Source organism: Nyctereutes procyonoides, unplaced genomic scaffold (assembly GCF_905146905.1).
Source record: "Nyctereutes procyonoides isolate TBG_1078 unplaced genomic scaffold, NYPRO_anot_genome, whole genome shotgun sequence".
In the NCBI taxonomy this organism is placed as follows: Eukaryota; Metazoa; Chordata; class Mammalia; order Carnivora; family Canidae; genus Nyctereutes; species Nyctereutes procyonoides.
The window spans coordinates 4,731,805-4,752,618 of record NW_026575024.1 but is presented as its reverse complement, the minus strand read 5'-3'; the positions used below and the strand labels follow the sequence as shown (position 1 = coordinate 4,752,618).

The 20,814-nt window shown below is 42.7% G+C and overlaps 1 protein-coding gene across 2 annotated transcripts in view; it reads left to right on the top strand.

Annotated features, from left to right (window-relative positions):
* The window catches only part of RAB22A (RAB22A, member RAS oncogene family), a 58,433-nt gene extending 39,852 nt beyond the window's left edge, over nucleotides 1-18,581 (top strand). Inside the window, exons 4-8 of one of the 2 annotated variants that reach the window (XM_055305503.1) lie at nucleotides 5,930-6,001; nucleotides 6,089-6,195; nucleotides 7,046-7,155; nucleotides 11,466-11,595; nucleotides 16,852-18,581. In XM_055305503.1, the coding sequence (XP_055161478.1) occupies nucleotides 5,930-6,001; nucleotides 6,089-6,195; nucleotides 7,046-7,155; nucleotides 11,466-11,563 (387 nt within the window). In that variant the 3' untranslated portion in view covers nucleotides 11,564-11,595; nucleotides 16,852-18,581. Of the gene's footprint in view, nucleotides 1-5,929; nucleotides 6,002-6,088; nucleotides 6,196-7,045; nucleotides 7,156-11,465 lie in introns of both variants that reach the window. The other variant, XM_055305495.1, reaches the window with a different exon arrangement.
* Nucleotides 18,582-20,814: the final 2,233 nt, after the last annotated feature.

Sequence of the window (20,814 nt, the reverse complement as noted above, 5' to 3'; positions counted from 1 at the left end):
CCATAAATGGAACAAGAACATTTCAAATACATGACAAGAAGGCTTCTTAACTAAAATCTAATAGATACTGTATCCAGTCCTTAGGTGTAGGTATATGAATCGTCACATAGTTTCTCCTGATGACCGTTTGCAGAGGTCAGAGCACCAGGAAGGCACAAACTCAGTTGTCATGTAAGAAATTGTTCTCATGTTAAAAATCAGGAAAACCTGGGATTGAGTATCATCTGGAGCTGGGGTTGACGCTCTGGTCTATCAGCCAAATGCAGCCTGCTGCCTGTTTTTATAAATAAAGTTTTATTGGAACAGAGCCACAGTTATTTACACATTGCCTGGAGCAACTTTCACTCTTCAGTAGTAGAGTTGAATAGTTGAGAGAGAGATGATATAACCCATAAAGCCTAAAATATTTACTGCATGGCCCTTCCCAGAAAAGTTTTTGCCAACCTTGATCTAGAGACAAATTTGGAACAGAGGTGTCCTGATATCCTTTGAGTCTCTCTTTTAAGCAGCCACTTTCTTTCTTTACACCAAAAGGTCATAGAAAGAGTTTCAGTGTCAATAATGGCAGAGTGGCTTGTAGGGGACTAACCCTCCTAGAAGTAACAATTACATGCAAGCCCTGGACAAAAACATTAAAAAACAACTCTCCGAAGGCACTGCCAAATACAGTCAGGGACTGCAAAGGGAATTACAGTGGGTGAGACTCAACGTTTTTATAGATTTTTCCCCAAAGGCACTCTCTAGTCCAGGCCACACAGTGTAGCTAGGACTCAGGCAGAAAGCCCTGGTTTTTAGCTTGTGGTATTTGAGGACAAAGTTTGATGATGCTACAGCAGCTGAGGGAAAGAGAGCAAATCCCAGAAAAGATGGATCCAACAAGGAAGAAAGCTCCAAAATCTACTTATAAATTCCCTTCAGGCCTCTGCCTAACTGCCTGTTGCAAGTACACAGCAGAAGAACAACAGCTAGAGCACTGACAACATAGAGCAGAGTCAGCTGCTGCTCATTCCAGGACAAACAGAGTTTGGAGCTGCAGTCCAGTCCTGCCTCACTGGAGCAGGTGGCTAAACTGTTTGGACTTCCCATGACACCCCAGAAGGGCCAGGCCTGACAGGCAGAGATCATGGCCCAGAATGACAAGTGGAACCAAGCAGGCCCACTCCTTATCACGTGTAAAACCCATCTCAGGGTGATTGTCCAAGGTTTTCACACTCCTCAGAGAAGATCATAGAAGCCAGATCATTTAAATACACTCGGACTTCCAAGGAAAAAGTAGTCTTACCAACTTAACTGTAGGTGGGGAACCTCACACAGAATGGAAACTAATGATCGAACAGTTGGAAACACTAAAGCTGACAACTGCAGTACTGATGAAAAGTCCCTTGGATGGCTGGCAAAACAAATTAGCCAGCCAGAAGAACAGAGAGAGTGGGAAACGGGGACAGATCCCAACAACTTGACATGTGTAACTAGAGGCCTGGAATTGTGAAGAGAGAAGGGAAAGAGAATAAAAGGACGGTTCAAGAAAACTTCCCAAATTTGGTGAAACACATCAACTCACAAATCCAAGAAGTTCTAGCAAACCTGTAAGTACAAAGAAAGCCACACAGATCGCTGGAAACCAAAGCAAAAGAGGAAAACCTTGAGAGCAGCAGAGAGATAATGGACATACTGTGCACAGGGAACAGCAGTGCACGTGGTCCCCAGCTCCTCACAGACATGACGCAAGCTGGAAGCCTAGGACCGCAAGTCTCTTGAAAGTGCTGAAAGCAGAAAGATGTCAATCTGCCAAAATTAGCTTTCATATATAAAGACCAAGGAATGACCTTTTTAGAAGAACAAAAGCTAAGAGGATGCAGCAGCAGCCCCAAAAAGTTTTTCAGATCAAAAGGAAGCACACTGGGCAGTCACTGTTATCCATAGGAAGGATAAGAACTGCTAGAGGTGGTAAATAGGAAAATCTAGCTCTTTTTCTTCTTATTTACTGGCAGTTAATGTAAAAATGCTAACATTGGATTATATGGCTTACAGTGTATGTAGATTTTAAATACTTGACACCAGCACAGAAGACAGTGGGGAAAAATTAGACTCTTGCAACGTTGTGATATTTTATGTGAGGTGGTGCACTTTAAACTCTTAAGTGGGGCTATGAGAAAAAAAATGTATATTGTAGTTACAAGAGGAACCACTTCAAAATACAAGAAGGGATAGCTTAAAAGCTAGTGAGCAAATTAATATATTAAAATTGAATGCTAAAAAATACTCAGTTGATGCAAAAGAGGGAGGAAAGGAAAAACAGGATTTTCTTTTCTTTTTTTTTTTTTTTTTTTTAATGGAACAAATATAAAACAGGGACGCCTGGGTGACTCAGTGGTCTAGCACCTGCCTTCCATGCAGGGCGTGATCCTGGAGTCCCGGGATCGAGTCCCACATCGGAGTCCCTGCATGGAGCCTGCTTCTCTCTCTCTGCCTGTGTCTCTGCCTCTCTCTCTCTCTCTGTGTGTGTGTGTGTGTATCTCATGAATAAATAAATAAAATCTTTAAGAATAATAAAATAATAAAACAGCAAAAATGGTGGGCCTTGTAACCAACCAGCACATAGTTGAGCTTGGTGTTTGATCCAGTCTGACAACCTCTGCCTTTTAAGCAGAATGTTCAGTTCCTTTACATTTAATGTACTTCCTGATATAAAAGGATTACCTTCACTATTAAAACATAGCTTGAAAATAAGGGGATGGAAAAGTATATCCTATGGAAATCATAAGCAAATGGAAATTACTGCGGTTACATCAGTGTCAACAAATATCAACAAGGTAGATCTGAAGACAAGTGATTATCAGGGGCAGCCCAGGTGGCTCAGCAGTTTAGCGCCGCCTTCAGCCCGGGGCATGATCCTGGAGACCCGGGATCGAATCCTGCGTCGGGCTCCCTGTATGGAGCCTGCTTCTCCCTCTGCCTGTGTCTCTGCCTCTCTCTCTCTCTCTCTCTCTCTCTCTCTCTATCTCTCATGAATAAATAAATAAAATCTTTTTAAAAAGACAAAAACAAGTGATTATCAAGAATAAAGGGGCATGATAAGAGGGGAATTAAGGAACCTTCTGTACTGATAGGAATATTTTATATATTGGTAGGATGGTGTTTACATGGATGTATACATACACATTAGTCATTTTATCAAAACTTAAGACCTTTTATCTAACTTAAGATCTTTGCATTTCTCTACATGAGTTTTACCTTACAAATTTAAATGCTGAAGAAAACCAAAAACCCAACGACCTTGTAAAGTATGTTGCCATTATAATATATCAAAAAAGAAAGCTAAAAACTATATATCCGGTAAGGAGTTAATACCCAAAATATGTAAAGAACTTCTACAACTCAGTACCCAAAAAGCAGCAACAACAAATAATCTGATTTTTAAATGAGCAGAGGAACTGAATAGACATTTTTCCATAGAAGACATACAGATGAGACATATGGAAAGATGCTTGACATCACCGAACACTAGGGAAACAAATCAAAACCATGAAGAGATATCACCTCACACCTGTCAGAATGCAAGTATCAAAAAGACAAGAGGGGCGCCTGGATGGCTCAGTCAGTTAGGCATCTGACTCTTGACCTCAGGATCATGAGTTCAAGCCCCACATTGGGTGTGGACCCTACTTAAAAAACAAAACAAAGACAAGAAACCAGTGTGTTAGCAAGGATGCAGAGGAAAAGGAACCCTCCTGCACTGTGGTCAGAATGTATATTGGTACGGCTACCAAGGAAAATAGTATGGGAGTTCCTCAAAAAATTAAAAATAGAACTACCATATGATCCCATAATTCACACTGCTAGGTATTTACCCAAAGAAAATGAAAACATTAAATCAAAAACGATAGATGCACCTTTGTTTATTGCAGCATTATTTACAATAGCCAAGAATATGGAAGCAGCCCAGTGTCCATCAAAAGATGAATGGATAAAGGTGTGGCATGTGTGTGTGTGTGTGTGTGTGTACATATGTATAATGGAATATTTCTCAGCCATAAAAAAAAAATGAGGTGTTGCCATCGGCAACAACGTGATGGAGCTAGAGGGTATAATGCTAAATGAAAGAAGTCAGAGAAAGATAAATACCGTATGGGGGTTTCACTCATATGTGGAATCAAAAAACAAATGAAAAAGAAATAGACCGATAACTACAGAGAACAAATTGGTGGTTGCCAGAGGGAATGGGGTAGGGAGTTGGGCAAATGCGTGAAGGGGAAGGTGGGGGTACAGGCTCCCAGGTATGGAATGAATAAGTCACAAGGGTGGAAGGTGCAGCACAAGGAATGTGGTTGGTAATTGTGATGGATGGGGACAGATTGATAGCCATACTTACAAAGAAACAGCATAACATAGAGACTTGCCCAATCACCGTGTTGTACACCTGAAACTAAGATAACATTGTGTGTCCACTGTATGTAAATACAAATGAATTAATGAATGGAGTGAAGGAAGGGAAGGGAAAGGAAAGCTAATACCATATCCATTATGTTCTCTGCGTGCTCCTACCAATCCTCAGCCCATGGAAGTGAGTCCAGTCTTCTCCATCTAATAACGTTTCCTATTCTGTAGTGCTTTCTTGCTTTACAGTCTTTAGTTTTGTCATTCTCTCTCTCTCAAACTTAATATTTTGTTGGAAGTTATCTGGCTTTCACCCCAGTGGCAGAGATTTTTCTCACAAAGAGTAGGAAAGCTTCATATGTGTGGATGTCTGGTCTGGCATTTAGTTTAACATCACATCATATTTAAAAAGTCCTTATATTCACCAATTCTTGCTTACCTGCAGTGCCAGGCACCAGGCAGCTCCAGAGATAAAATGGTATACACTAAGCAGACATGTTGTCTTCCTTCATGGAATTTATAGTCATAATTTCACTGTCTTTTACAAAAGTCACCTTAAAAGTTTAAAGCCAAAGGTTAAGCTCTTTGGATAAGAAGTTGCAGAATCCATAACCCTGTGTGTGAATGGGACTGTCCGCCAGATGCTCACCTCTGACAGCAGGTCCCTGTACTTCGGGGTCAGCCACCAGAACAGAGAAGCAGGATGAGACTACCATGATACCATGTCAGCCGTAGGGGTCAGGTTCACATCAGGCTCTGAGACAAAGATCAAGTATAGGTAAACTTCCTGTGTCCACTGAGCAGGCTGCCCAGGATCGGCGTCGACTGGGTCAAGAACCTCACGTACGTTCTCCACTTTTTATCTCACACTCATTAGGAAAGGTGGTCTGCTGACAGCCCTGCAGTTATCCCTCTGCCTCCCCTCCCCTCCCCTCCCCTCCCCTCACTGCCTCAGGTAGGGTATGGGCCGGTGGGTGGGCAGGGGCCATGCCCACAAAGTGAAATTCATGTAAATGAAAGGAAATTTGTACCCGCATTTGGGAATTGCCACATGTGCGGATATCAAACAAGTGAGCTACAGACTCCTCCAAGTAGCGAATGTGTGCTCATTTCTGTCGTACAATCAGCATTTAGATTACAGGCTTATCTTTATGGCACCCAAATGCAGCCACTTCTCTGGAGAACTATTTACAGCATTATTTTTATCTCCTTGATAGTTTGGGAAGCCAAAGTTTAAAGGACTATTGAACAAATGAATTCGGGAATTATAACATCGAGTTCAATTAGAAAGCCTTTTTAGCAGAAACAATTGTCTATAGCACCATATTTAATTCCTATAAAACTGTATTGTAAACTATCTTCTGAGAGACGGTCAGCGTTACGTGAAAAGTTTCTTGCCTTTGGTAATGACCGCTTCCTCTGCTGCAGCATCACGTCATCTTCTCCCGCTTAAGAAAAAGATTACCTTTTGTGCAGAGCTATGGGGCCTAAAAGTCTGGTGAGAAACATCTTTAACCCCCTCTCCCAAATTTCTGTTTCCCCTCCTCTGCAGTTTCGTGCCTTAGCGCCGATGTACTATCGAGGGTCTGCTGCAGCCATCATTGTTTACGACATCACAAAAGAAGTAAGCCTTTCCATTTGCCTTGGGCTGTTTTGAAAGCTCTCTCCTGGCTCCTTCGGCCTCCAGTCGCTTTCCTGTTTTGTGTTTCAGGAGACGTTTTCAACACTGAAGAACTGGGTGAAAGAGCTCCGGCAGCACGGCCCACCCAACATCGTCGTTGCTATTGCCGGGAATAAGTGTGATCTTATCGACGTCAGGTGCGTTAGGAGACCAGGCGATTACAGTGCTGATTATGTGTTCCCTTTCTTCCTGAGCAATATCCAGTCTAAGTATCTTGCTTTTATTTTATCTCCGACATTGAAAAATTCCTTTTCGTTTAGTTGGAGTCCTGAAGTTTCAAACAAAAATTAAGAGTTCAGACATTTGGGGCTGATTAGATGAGCGAGAGAGAGACAGAGACAGGTGTGTGATTTATGTAAACATTGGTTACATCATCCTTGACATTATCTGAGATGAGGGCAGCCCCCCAGTTCCCATGACATCGGGTGCTCAAATGGGGAAAACATACATACTTTAAAGGGAAACACATTTACTGGCAGTTTCCACTTCCATGATTCCCAAAGGAAGGACTTGACTTCTGTGGGCAAAGAAACCCTCGCCATTCTGTGATCATTCCATCAGATGGATGCATCGCTAGTAGTGCTGAGTTCTGTTTCATGCTGTGTAACCAGAGAAGTGGTATGATTGAGAGGACCACGTATCAGGGCTTGGTCGCTAGCCATTCTCGACATCCTTTATCATCACGAGTCTGGCTAATTACTGGGTAGGTGGGGATAACATTAAGTTCTTTTTTTTTTATTTATTTATTTTATTTTTTATTTTTTATTTATGATAGTCACACAGAGAGAGAGAGAGAGAGGCAGAGACATAGGCAGAGGGAGAAGCAGGCTCCATGCACTGGGAGCCCGACGTGGGATTCGATCCCGGGTCTCCAGGATCGCGCCCTGGGCCAAAGGCAGGCGCCAAACCGCTGCGCCACCCAAGGATCCCCAATAACATTAAGTTCTTGATGGACAGAATTTCTGATTTGCTATTGTTGCCTTCCAGAGAAGTCATGGAGAGAGATGCCAAGGACTACGCCGACTCCATCCATGCGATTTTTGTGGAGACCAGCGCAAAAAATGCGATAAACATAAATGAACTCTTTATAGAAATTAGTGAGTATCTCTGTGCCCTGTGGGTTTTCTCTTTGCTGAGCACCTTAATTCCAAATTACACAGCGAGGGAGAATTCCCTCTGCACAGAGTAGTATGGTCTCTGACATTGCTCTCAGCGGGACAAGCTAGAGGAGGAGTGGCGGCCGGGTTTCAGCTCACTTTCTAATTGCTGGAGAGCTGCCACCTGGTGACTGCCCCCCTCCATCTCCAAGACTGTCACTCCTGAGTGAACAGTGTGCAGGGCCTTGAGGTCCTAGACCCTGCCACCTCTCCCTCGGTCTCTCTTGAAATGTGTTTCAGTTAGTCATCCGAAGTCATCAAAAATGAACAATAAAGGGAAATGAAATTCAAGTGTGACACCATGGTAAGAAAACCCCCCAAAATTAATGGCAGGCAAGTAGAAAGTAAGGCCCCTCTTTCCACCCCTCCCCCTCTCATTTCCGGAAGTGTTAAGGTGATGCTGCTAGATGGAAGGAGGCTGCTGCATCCCTTTGGGATCCTCTATAGATTGTATCTGTGTTTATGCATTTCATTCAAATTCATCAAAATATTTATTGAGAATGGTTCCAGGCTCAGGGGAGACCGTGGTGAGCAAGACTGGCGTGGCCCCTGCTCTCCTGCAGCACACATTCAACTTCACAGACAGGCAGTGAGCACAAAGACAAGCAAGATCCCTTCAGATGACATGCAGCAATAGGAAAAAAAAATAATGTGGGATAAAATGAAGGAGTGGTCCGGGAAGGCCTCACTGAACAGGTGATGTTGGAGCTGAGATGGGACAGAGCAGGCTGTGTAGAGACCTGGGATCCCTGTTAACCTGACGTGTCAGACTTCCAGGTAGAGAACAGGACAAAGCTGACGGGGCACAGTGAACTCGTTCAGATCCATCCACTGGGTGAGGTCAGAGACTACTGAAGCCAGAGGCTCACTTGGCCATTGTGTAGAGGAGGAAGCACTAAGTCCAGCACCTACCAGGCCAGGCAGGGATGAGCCCAACAGCAGTGGGAGATGGGAGTTGCAGAAAGCCCTGGTGACCCCAGCAGCTGGCACATGCAGGCCCTGCTTCAGTAGGTGGGGTCACAGTGGAATCTAGGGCCTTGGTGCCCGATTACTGGGGTTATTTTTATCTTTATTTTTTGATGATTTTAGTTTGTTCAGAATTCTAGATTTTATGTAATATGTCCCATTGTTTAGATTTGGCCATTCATTTTCAAAGCACTATGCAAGCCTACCAAGCCCATCTGCCACCATATGGGGCCACTAGCTTGCTGGCCCACAGCCTCTCGTCCAGTCCCTTTCCTGTAGCATCTGTAGTCAAGATGTCTGTTGTCTTCCTAGATTGTAAAGAACAGTCCCCCAGATGCACGCTTGAAAGGCAACATGAGGCTAGTCGGGAATTTTTCAGTTCAAGCTAAAATATCTAAGTGCATGGTATTGGGAGTATGCCAAAATTATTGCTGTTTTTTAAGTGTTCTTTACTCTAGCGGTGTTAAAAACAGGAAGGTAGTGAGTTATGCCAACAATGATAATTCCTATATAAAAACTAGCATGGACATACTCATTTTAACTGTGGAAAAATAAAAAAATATATGTTCACAAATATTAGAAAAATTTAGAGAGATGTAAATTGAGCTTATTGTTTACTGGGTGTTGTAAAATTACATTAGCACAGTGCCTGGCTTGCTGACTTTTTATTGAAGTCTAATATATGTACAGAAGGGTGCTTAGAACTATAAAACTCAAGGAATTTTCACAAACTGGGTCTACTCCTATAATCAGCACTCGGATGGAAACCCAGCAGTACCCCAGGAGCCCCCACCCCAGGAACCACTGGCTAGCTTTTCAGATTTGTTTTCCCTGTTTTTATATTTTATATTTTTTTCTAAAACATACTGTATGTACTCTTTTGTGTCTGACTTCTTTAGCTCTATGTCACATTTGTTAGATTCATCCATATCATTGCCTGGCTCACTCTCATCACTGAGAGGGGGAGGGCGAGTAGAATATCCACAGGGTAGTTCTCCATCCTGTTAATCCGTATGTGAGTGCAGTTGCTCACAGTTCAGAGCTATGGCATATAGTGCCTCTGTGAGCATTCACTTCGTATCCAGTGTGCACACTCTGTGTACACATGTTTGTTAGGTCTATTTATACCCAGAAAAAGAATCACTGAGTCACTAGGCATGCAGGTGTTCGGTAGGGGGGTTTGCAGCCAGTCTTCAAAGTGATTACACCAGCAGACACTCATACCATTGGTATATGTAACCCCGGTCACTCCATCTCTGCAGTGTAAGTCGATCTGCATTTATGATCTATATAGCTAATGAAGTTAAGCCCCTTTCTAGGTATTTATTTTTACAGGACCATATCTGGGTATCTCTTTTGTGAACTTTGCCTATTTTCCTGTTGGGCTACTTGCCTTTTTCTTAATTATGTTTATAGTTTTTATAGTTTATTTTGGATAGGAGTCCCTCATTGATTATGTATTGGAAAGATTGTGGCTTGACCTCCATTTATGAATCAACTGTTTCACAGAGCTAAGGTTTTTAATCTTGATATAATCCAATTTATCTTTATTTCCCTTTACGGTTATCACTTTTCAGCTCCTGTTTAAGAGATCATGGTCTATTCCCAGGTCATAAAGATGTTCTCCTCTGCTTTCTTCCAAGGCTATTTCAGAGATAGCACTGTAATACCAGCTTGCTTTCCATGATCCGTTCACTAGAAATATGTGACAAGCTTCAGTAAATCTTTTAAGTAAATTTGCAGTTTATTCACAGCAGTATCTTACAGGCATTTGGAAAGTAGTCGTAGGACATTGTGGGGGACATTTTCAAGTGTAGACAGCATGCACCATGCTGTGTACTACCCACCTGGATTTGCAGGCCACTCAACATATTGGTGGCTCCAGACTTGGAAACCCAAGGACCTGAAAATTGGCAAGTTCCATTTTTTCAGCCTTGTTAATGCCAGAAGATGCAGGTATCCGTTCATTCCAAGCTTTCAGAATACCTCAGTGCCCAGTGCTGTGCTAAATATAGATGCCAGAAATAAAGATGGAGAGACAGGACTTTTTCTCTCGAAGAGCTTCAGGTCTAATTCAAGGGACAGCTCTCTGTGAGCAAATAAGTAACGTGTTTCTGGCTCCTGACTGATTTTAGTGTGGGAGATGTTGGAGAAAGCTAGGAAGTGGGAGGGCGTCTGGAAGGCCTTTGTGCCTGGATGCAACCCTTGTGTTACAGGGTGGGTAGGTGGATGGTGATTTAAGGTTTCTCCTGAAATTGACATTATGCTTCATGGAGCAGTAAAGTGAAACCTGTTCATTCTCATGCATTGTTGGTAGGAGAACAGAGTGGCACAGCCTCTTCAGAGAGCAATTTGGCAGCATCTGTCAAAATTTAAATTGCACGTCCTTCTTGCATTTGTGCTAGAATAGACCCTGGGAATATGGTGTATGTGTCAGATAAATACCCAGGAGTAGAAGAGCGTGACCCAGTTCTTCCACTCCTGTTAATTTATCTTACACATGCATTCACAGAGATATTTTTTACATTGTTGTTAATACCATCACAATGTTGGAAACAAACTAAATATCCATCAACAGGGGAATGGTTAAATAAATTAGGGTACATCCATGCAATGCAGTACCATAGAGCCATTAGACATAGTACCGCAGTGGAACAGCCCCCAGAATACATTCAGTGGAAGCTGCAAGGTGGACAGCAGCACAACCCTGTGCTCCTCTTGGGGCTTACTGAGGGGACCAGGTAGAGGAGGGAGTGTGTCCTGTACGTGTCTATGCACATCTGCTCTGGATGGTGGCTTTGCCTCAAGGCAGAGTGACAGGTGTGTTCTGATGGACTTTGGTTTACCAAGGTACATATACTCCCTACCCAGAATGTTTTGTTGACATGTAACTTCTTTTTATTTAAAAAAATTTTTACTAAATACAATGTGATATCCTTGTTTAGGATATCCCTGAAACAGAAACAACATTAGTAGAAAAACTGACGTCGTCGTTACAAAGCCTGGACCTTAGTTAGCAATGCACCAATGTGGAATTCTTTGTTCACAAATATTCCATAGGAATTTGAGATATGAATGTCCTCAGTGAGGGCTGTATAGCAACTATCTCTACATTATCTTTGCAACTTTTCTGTAAAATTGAAAATTATTCCCAGATTGAAAATTTGTTCAACTCTTATCTTAGTGAAACCTGTCAAATTACACCTGGACAATTGTTGCATCTGAGAATGAACAGATTTGGAAAGTTAAAGCTCATTCCCTTCCCTCTTCTCCTCTCCATCTAGGTCGAAGAATTCCGTCCGCTGACGCCAACCCGCCATCTGGCGGTAAGGGCTTCAAGCTCCGGAGACAGCCTTCCGAGCCGCAGCGAAGCTGCTGCTGACCGAGCCTCAGCCTCCCAGACTTGATGATTAAGTAGGTGGTCCAGAAAGTTAACAGGAGGGCTGGGGTCCCTGCCGCCAGGTTTCGCCTCACCGGTTTGGGTCTTCTTCGTGCAAAAAGGATTCAGAGAAATTGGCCAGTTCTGCTTCCTCTTTGGAGGCTGCAGCAGTTACATTTCAGACTGCGGACCTCCATTGTGTAACGAGGCTGGTGTGCAAAGGGACTGCATCATTGGCTTTTGACCTTGCTGAAAAGGAACATGTAATTGTATGGATGGTAGCATTAAATTGTTGAGTAGTTTTGTAATCAAGATTTTATGTAACATTTGTAAAGGGAAAATTAGCACTTTCGTGGTTCTTGAGGGAAAAAAAGACCTTGCAGAGATTGTAATTTCCTTGGTTTCCTTGTATAATCCTTGTTATAGGGAATCGTATCATTTAAAATGTGGTAGGTGATCATAAGTGGAGGGATGGCAATTATTATTGGGAGCTAAAATGGGTTATTTATAGGACTGATGGAAATGACTCCGTCCCCGCCATCTCCAAAGCACTTTTCATTGAATACTTTAGCCCATGATATGTACAGTAAATTAATAACAGTAACAACAGATGCATTGCTCACCCGAGGTTTGCATTCCGATCTCATCCTGTATGTGTCACAAAACACATTATTGGCACCTTTTGAAATAAGCTCTCATGATCAAGATGGTGGTGGTAGAGAAGCTGCCTGGAGTAAATTGAATTGCATATGTTGGAACTGACTAGCAGTGGTTTAAAAAAGAGGAAGAAGAGAGTAAAGAAAGTGGTGTAAATGCTGTCAATTTTTTATTTAACCCAGATATTTTGGTGGGGAAAACAGTTATCTGTTGCTTAGCATATGTAAAGTTGTAGTCTATATTTATGAGACCATTGCTTAAAGATTATAAATTATGTAAATACATTAATAAATTCTATGTTTCACCCAACACTCCATTTAATCTTGCAGCCAGTGTCTTGTGTGCCCACCCACCTCTCAGCCCATTCAAGGGAGGCTCTGACGCACATTTATGTTGTGCGAGAGCACCAAGCACTTGGCTTACAGTCTTTAAAGATGTCTCTGCCTTGCCTTCCACCCACCCACCCCTCCCTTCCAGACCCCATCTGGAAATCATAATAAAGACATATGCCACTTTGACAAGCCTGACTAGCCCTTCCTAGCCTGGGGGTAAAAGATTAAGCTCCAAGTTCAAGTCATTTCACCTGGTCTTGGTAATAAGTTTCTTTTAGCATTTACAGCGACCTCAGACAAGTGTTTCCAGCGAGCTTTCCTTGTTAACAATTCAGCTTATCTTTCCGTTTCCTATATTCCCCTGCCTCTGTTAGTGGTTAACACTCTTTCCCTCAGGGAGCCTAATGAGGTTTTTAATATAATCTAAAAATAAAGCACTGAAGTGAAGTTGGTGACAATTTGCGCCTGGTCTAATTTGGCACCCTTCCAACCTGAGTATTGTAAGGGAAGGAAATTTACAAGATTAAATAGGAAATGAAACAGCTTGAATTTCAAACGAAATTGTGTTTTCAGAGCTATCCTTAAACTGAACAGTTGAAACTTTTAAAAATAATTGTTATTTCCCTCTGCCCCCCACTTGATATGGGTAGATTTTAATAGGAAAATTATAACTCAGATTAAGTAAAAAGCGATTCCCTTTTCCCTGGTGTATATCTTAAGCATTTGAAATTATTTATTCTCTTACTAAAATCATATGGAAGGAATGTAGTTAGGGAAAATTCTAACGTTTTGTTTAAAATACATGCGGACTCTATATCCTCCTAGCACGTTGCTTCTTTCCCACTGTGAAATGAGCAAGCTGTAAAAGAAAACACACAATTCTAAGGGTGGGCTCTTGACACCTGAAGGGGGTTGCAATTCCTTTCCTATACATGCAGATGGATCAGGGCATCTGGCTGCCACAGCCCTGGTGTGTCCCTGACATTCCCACTTCTGGGCCTCTATCTCCACGACAACAAACAAAATAAAAAACAAAGGATGCTTGACTCACTAACGAAGAGGCAGAGGCGGTATATGGGCGGCCCTTTCTGTCTTATTTCACCAAAAGATGACGCACATCTGTGACCTTCACAGTTTTCCCACCAAACCTGTCGCCACTGTCAATGATTCCCTGGTGTCTGGGTGCCCGGGGAAGGCCGCGTGCTTCCGTGCCTCCTCGTACTGGTGAGGCTTCCGCCTGCCTCTTGGCCTGTCCCCACGGTCACTGCGTTTAGCACAAAACAGGCCATCTCTTCAGGCCCTCCGTAGCTGTTCTCTATTCACGACTTCTCATGCTCCTCCCTGTTTGTAGCGAGGGCTTCTGTTTGGTTCTGGCCACGTGTTTTAGGCCCAGAATGAATGACAGGTGGCTCGTGCAACGGTGCTGTCTTCCCATGTACTGGGGCCTCTTCTCTTGTGCCCTCGTTTTCCTCAGACTGTCTCAGGAATCAGCGAGACCCTGCTGCTCATGTAGCATCTCCTTACCACTAGCAGCAGCACATTGTCATCTCAGATCCATGTGATCCGTACCCCAGGAAAATAGGGGGAAATGTTTCCATTTGTTTTGTTCACTTGTGTGCTGCAAAGGTGGATGTTGATGGCAGAAACAGTGTTTTACTTTGAACGTGTTTAGGATTAGCAACCTGGCCAGGCAGTGATCTAATCCACATGTCATATATTCTCAGTCATTTCTTAGGGGAAAAAGCTAGATTTCAAAGGAATTGAGACACAGCCCATCTATAAAAAATCCTTTTAGTTCCCTTCTGACAAAGGACCATCTTAAAAAACTTTGGGGATTGAAAAGAAAAATCATTAATTAGCTGCAAGTGTATATTGATTCCTCTCAGAGAAATTGAAATGAGCTCTTTGCAGGTGCCCAGTCCTACAAACCATCAGCCTCCAGAACTCTCCTTTCACACAAGTGTTTTTCCGATTCTATGATAACTAATTAACCATCATTTGGTGATTAAAAGAACATAAAGTAAGAGTATGATTAAGTGTCCTTCATTTTAAACTCTCTTAAAGAAGTGATTAGGGAGAAGTACCTATTGCAAGCCCTTCTGGTTCCAAATGAAACCTCCATCACCTGCTTTTCTGCCACAGGCAGGATAAGTGCTACGCATAGCCACTGAGAGAGTGAGTCCCTTTAAAATAACACACTTCCTTGTTGCCCGTTTATGATTTTGTTTGAAGCGGATGCCTCCTGTATCCGAAGGACGGAGACTTTTGTATTAGAGGCTTGACCTCCTCCATGGAGTGGGCTGTTGTCCTTCTCAAGGCGATCATTTTTCATTATTTTTTAAGTATATAAAAGGAAGGCAGGCCACACATAATTTTAGAACTTCTCTTTAAGTCTTGTTTCTCTCTCTCTCTCTCTCTCTCCCCCCCCCCCCCCCCTAAGAAGGAAAACAGGTCTAGGAGACCTTCTAAATTAAGCTCTGGGAGATATAGTAATGAAAATGTCCTTTAGATAACTGCTCCATGGCTTTCCTGGAGATGTCAAACCAGAATCTCGGTACCTTCTCAGCAATATGTTAAAATGGACAGGTTTGATTCAGATTACGCTGCACTAATTGGCATGTCAGCCTCAGGACTTGAAAAGGCATTTGTTCACTGTTAGATGCATCTTTTATAGTCTGTGGGTGAGTTGCAAAAAAGAGGTTATATAAATTCTTACAAGCCTTCTTTTCCACTCATTTTGTTCAGAACACGCTGAGAACATGATTCATGGCCTCATGGTTGTATAAGATATAGGTTCACAGTATGTTATATATGACACATGAGCCCCTGCACATTCAGATGTCCTTGCAAGAGCCTAAGTAGTGAGAGAATCCTCTCCTTCTGAGGAAAAGTTACCGAGAGTCCCTTAACTCTGGTATCTACGAGGTACCGGCTTTAAAACGTTGTAGGGGGATGACAGCCCACACGCTCAGGCTGGCTCTCTTCTCTCAACTCTGTTATCTGTAAATGTTCTTCCTGACTCTATGATGAAAGTTAACGACCACGATAAGCTAGATGGTGTAAACTTGTAGAAAACTCTTCCTCTTTTAAATTTGTTTTAAAGGGACTAGCAGCATGACTTCTGTTTACTGTTTGACTTCAAGGGAGAGTCTACCTCTTAACGGTTATTTAATGTATTTTTAAAGAAGAAGTGGAATGTACTTTTAAGAATCAAGCTATGACTATATATGCCTGCCTTCAATTAGCTTGATGCATGAGAAGTTCAACGATTCAAGATGATGCTTAGGAGACTTAACTCCTGCAGCACAATCATAAAAAAATAAAAAAATAAAAAAAAAATCCAGTCCAAGGAACAGATCTGTCCAGGAGATACACATTATACTGCATAGTTTTAGAAAAGGGAGGTCGGGTGAAAATCTAGTCTAGGCGTGGAAGAAACAACCTCTGCCAATTTCTCTTGACAGCAGAGTTACTTGTCTTGACTTCCAGTAATAGAAATCCGGGCAATTTGATTATCTGATTTGCGAGAAACATTAATGGAATTCTGGGGCATTTGTCCTGTTTTATGTGCAAATGAAAGTCTAAAAAATATTAGAAGGGTATTACATTTTTCAGGAGCCTCCACTTTTTCAATCTAAGAGAATGATAAGGGAGACCTGGCGTGATGAAGTTTCATTAGATATAATGAAGAAAGTGAATAAATAAAACCAAGAATCCCCATATTTCTCGGTTTGTCCTTCAGGATGCTCTGAGTATATAGGAAAATGATTTACTTTCCAAATCTAGAAGGACTTTCCAGTAGCATAGATCAACTTTAATTTGATGGTCTGCACCATCAGAAATAACTAATATCTGTGTTCTTTCCTTTTAGAGTATAATCAATTATAGATGCTAGGATATTTTTGGCTTCAAAACAAAAGGATTCAGAAGTTTAATAAAAAGAAAAATTTTAAACCTTCCATCTTCTCCTTTTATTACGTTGAACATTTTAAATAGTAAGATGAGGATGTGTCATCAGCAGATACTGAATTAAAACCATGGAGTCGTAACAAATTTAAGAAAAAAGTATTTAGTTTATTGCTAGCTCGTTTTCAAATCTGTAAGGTGCCCAGAATCTCATCAAAACGCTTCATAAATGAAGCAAACCAAATTCTGGGTAGCTTTCCATGAACAGGAATTCAAGTGCCCAGAATTCAGCTAATTAATGGGAAACCCTAAGATAGTAATGGTCGTTTGAAAAAACCTTCTTTAATTGGTATTTTTAAACTGTAGATCTTAATGTTCTCCTTAATCACTCAACAGAAACAAAACATGCTGGTTTTGATGCCACTTCTTGATTCAGGAACATTTCATCGTTTCTGGAAGCAGATTGTCTAATGCAGTACTGTGAAGAAAATCATCTTTAAAATAGCAGATTGCACGGAGGGCCGATAGTCTTTGCTCAGAACTGAAATTGCCCAGGAAACTCCCATGACCTCTTCAGTCAGGTTGTGGAGAAGCGGAGCACACCTCCTTCCCCACGGCGAGTCCAGAGCCCAGTCGGGAACATTGTCCGGCCCGTGGCAGCCGGTGACTTCACCTCGGGGCCTCGTTCTCCTGTCATTTGTCCCTTATCCATTTTTCCATCAAATTTGTGCTTAAATAGTCAGTGTTACCCCCTGAAAAATGTTGAAAGCAAGGCTGAAGTTTGTGTACCTCTGCTGACTTTGCATAGGAGGTTATTACATAGTTTATGGAACTTTTTCTTAATACGGGCCATGCACGTGATGTCAGAGTGACGGGTCGATTCGGTGCAGGCGGAGGGGGTTATCGGCAGCTGGCTAGTCAGAGCAACTGATTGGTGGCTCTATTTTTAAACCATTTGTTGTCTCGTGTAGACAGAACTGTATTGGCCTGGAAAAGATTTTTCTTTTTTTACTCTCATCCTGCTCAGTCTTTGCATCATTTCACCTTATGAGTCATTCACATAATTGTCAATCATGCCTCTGACCTTCTTAAGAATTGATGTCTTGCCTTCTCTGTGATCGAAACAGCCTCCTTGCCTTATTTCTCTTCTTCTCATTTTGCCGTGGACTCTCCCTTAAAGACGCACAGCACCAGCCCCCTCAGTGCGTGTGACATCCCTTCCCACCCCGCCTTCCAAGGCGGCAGTGGTGGAGTCACCACCCGTGAGCGCTGTCGGGAGATGCCAAGGCTAATTTTAGGTGAGGAGCTCCCCTCTTCCCAGCGAGGAAACAGGCAGCCCTGGCTGTCGGTGGCAACATGACTGACAGAAGGGGTTTCAGAGTCGGTGATGAGATAGTTTAAGCGTCAGGACGTTGCTCGATGTGCAACAGAGCACCTGTTAAAGTATGTAAAAAACACAAGTTTAAAGTCTTGGAAGAGAAGCAGCTGTGGAGATGAGCCTAGACATTTACAAATAAATAAATAAAAGCTAAGCTGTCGTACCAGCAATCCTTATTTCTCCTAAGAATGTCATGCCTTTTCAAGACCCGATGCAAGGAGTAAGATATTTGTGCCTTTTTATGATAGCATCTATTCTGGAAAAAAAAAAAAAAAAAACATTAAGTTGCTTACAGTTTAGGCCGCTTTGCAGCACTATAAACAGCCCAAATTTATAGCCGTGGCTTCACTGCATGACGCATCGCTTAATCACCTGTGATGGAATATTGTAATGGGGATGGCCAAGCTCGTGTGGATGTCAAAGACTTTATTTTTGCAGTCTTTACCTTGGGCTGGACCTAAGTCTACATGTAAACCATATGATGTCTGTATTGTTTGTAGATGCTGACAAGCGAAAACTAGATCTTTTGATTTTTGTTAATAAGACTTTTCTTTTTGTACTTATTGCTGGTAGTAGGTAGTTTGCAGACGGTGGTAGATTTGGCATACTTTTAAAACTATATCGTTTTAGCTCGGATATTCGATGATGAACTTTTATAGAGTATAACATGCAAAATCACTACAAAATTTGTTGTATTGTAAGAAGGGTGTAAACATTTTGTTAATAAAATGCTATGTTTACAAATACATGTATTTGCCTTTCAAATGGTTTGGTTTCTCTTGGTGGTGGGGTTCATCACACTCTTCTCTTAGCCAAATATTCTGGAGTAACTTTAAAACTATTTTTGAACGCTGAAATGCCCAAACGTTGGCAGCCGTTGTGCCTGGTGAGCAGCGAGGCGTCACTGCTCTGGCCTCGCAGCTTCGTGTGTCTCCCTCCCCTCCAGTCCTTCCTTAGTTAAGGTCGGGGACGGGGCTGGAGGCAGGCCTGTGAGGCCTACAGTGAGCATCTAAGTGAGGAAGCACATCCCACCCACTATCTCCCATTATCTGCGGGGTCTCATCCAAGGTGCTCCATTTGCATTCCAGTATCCACGGGAACCCTGGAATCCCCCAGGGCCACTTGTCACCTATCACACCACAGCTCCCACACCTTTTTTCTCTTCCATATCCCTCTAACATAGAAGCACCTTTGTTTATATGCTGTGATTGCTTCAAGAGAGATGACATGTTCAAATAAGGGCACCAGAGAAGGACAGACCTGAGTTGGAGTACCAGCTAACCCCTTTCTAGGCCGTGTGGCCCTGGAGAAAGTTCTTAACCTCTCTGAGTTCTATTCCATTCATCTGCAAAACAAGAAAGTGATACTTGGGGAAGACACTTAAACAGCTGGCATTCAGCACAGCATTCAAAGAGGAAGCACTCATGGCTAATTTTTATTTATTTTATTTATTTATGTGCAAGAAAGAGAGTGATGGGGCAGTGGGGGAGAGAGAGTATCCCAGGCAGGCTCCATGCTGGGCGGGGCTGGATCTCACAACCCTGAGATCATGGCCTAAGTCAAAATCAAGAGTCAGATATTTCACCAGCTGAGCCCCCCAGGCACCTTTCCTGTATAATTTGCTCTTTTTTATATATATATATATGTAATTTGCTCTTAAAAGCCATCTCCCTGGTAATCTTTATCTGATTCAGTTTTAAAAACTACTTGTCATTATTTTGTTATCTTTTGATTTTTTTCTGAAGTAATAGCACACATAGAAAATGCCATAAATACAGTGTACACCTTATTAAATTTTTAAAAAGGAGGCAGACCTTTGTAACCACTCCTCACATCACAAAAAGACATCCTTCACCACCCAGAAGGCCCACCTGGCACCTCCTTCTGGTCGCCATCCTGTTTTCTAACATCACAGGTCAGTTTTGCCTGGTTTTGAACTTCACATACACGCCCTGTGGTTCAAATCTGACTTCTTGCATTCAGCGTGGTGTGCGGTGTTCGCATGCGCTCTCACTGTGTGAACAAACGACTGTGTATCTATCCGTTCTGCGACCACGGGCACTGAGTTGTCTCCAGATGTTTGCGGTTACGAAGGTACCGCCACAAACATTCTTACACACGGCTTTGGTGCCCTATGCAGGTTTCTGTTGCACACACACCTGGGGGTGGAATTACTGGGGCACGGGAGATCCATGTATTTGTAGTTCTGTTTATTTTTCCTTTAGCAGACACGTTTTCTGAAGTAGCCCATCCGTAGGCCTACCCCCTGCAGTATGTGAGAATTGCCTTTGCCCAGCATCCTTACCACGACTCTTGATACAGTCTCCATGGTCGCCTTCTGGCAGGTGAGTAGTTACGTTTCCCTATTCTGTATAAGTTGTGTAGGGCTTTTTAATTGTTACTGACAGGGAGTGTATTTCTTAGTACATACCCTCCAGTATTACAGACAACAAGTCCGCCCACAGCAGGAGCTGCATGCGAGGGAGTTGGGAAGAGGAGGAGGAGGATCAGGATCCTGGGTGTGGAGAGCCACAGGCCCAGGGTCAACTCTCAGGTCCTCCATCTGGCTCTGTGATGAGACAGAGCAGGAGAGGCTGTACCCAAAGGTGAAAGGTGAACCAGAAACCGGAGAAAACGTTTGCTAGGTATATAAAAGAACGGAGGGATCCCTGGGTGGCGCAGCGGTTTGGCGCCTGCCTTTGGCCCAGGGCGCGATCCTGGAGACCCGGGATCGAATCCCATGTCGGGCTACCGGTGCATGGAGCCTGCTTCTCCCTCTGCCTGTGACTCTGCCTCTCTGTCTCTCTGTGTGTGACTATCATGAATAATTAAATAAAATCTTTAAAAAAAAAAAAAAAGAATGGATTACTATCTTTAGTTTGCTAACAGTGTCTAAAAAGCAAAAAGAACAACCCTCCAAAAAGGAAATGATCCACATTTAAAGACCTCACCCCCACACACACACAGGTTCTGTACAAGAA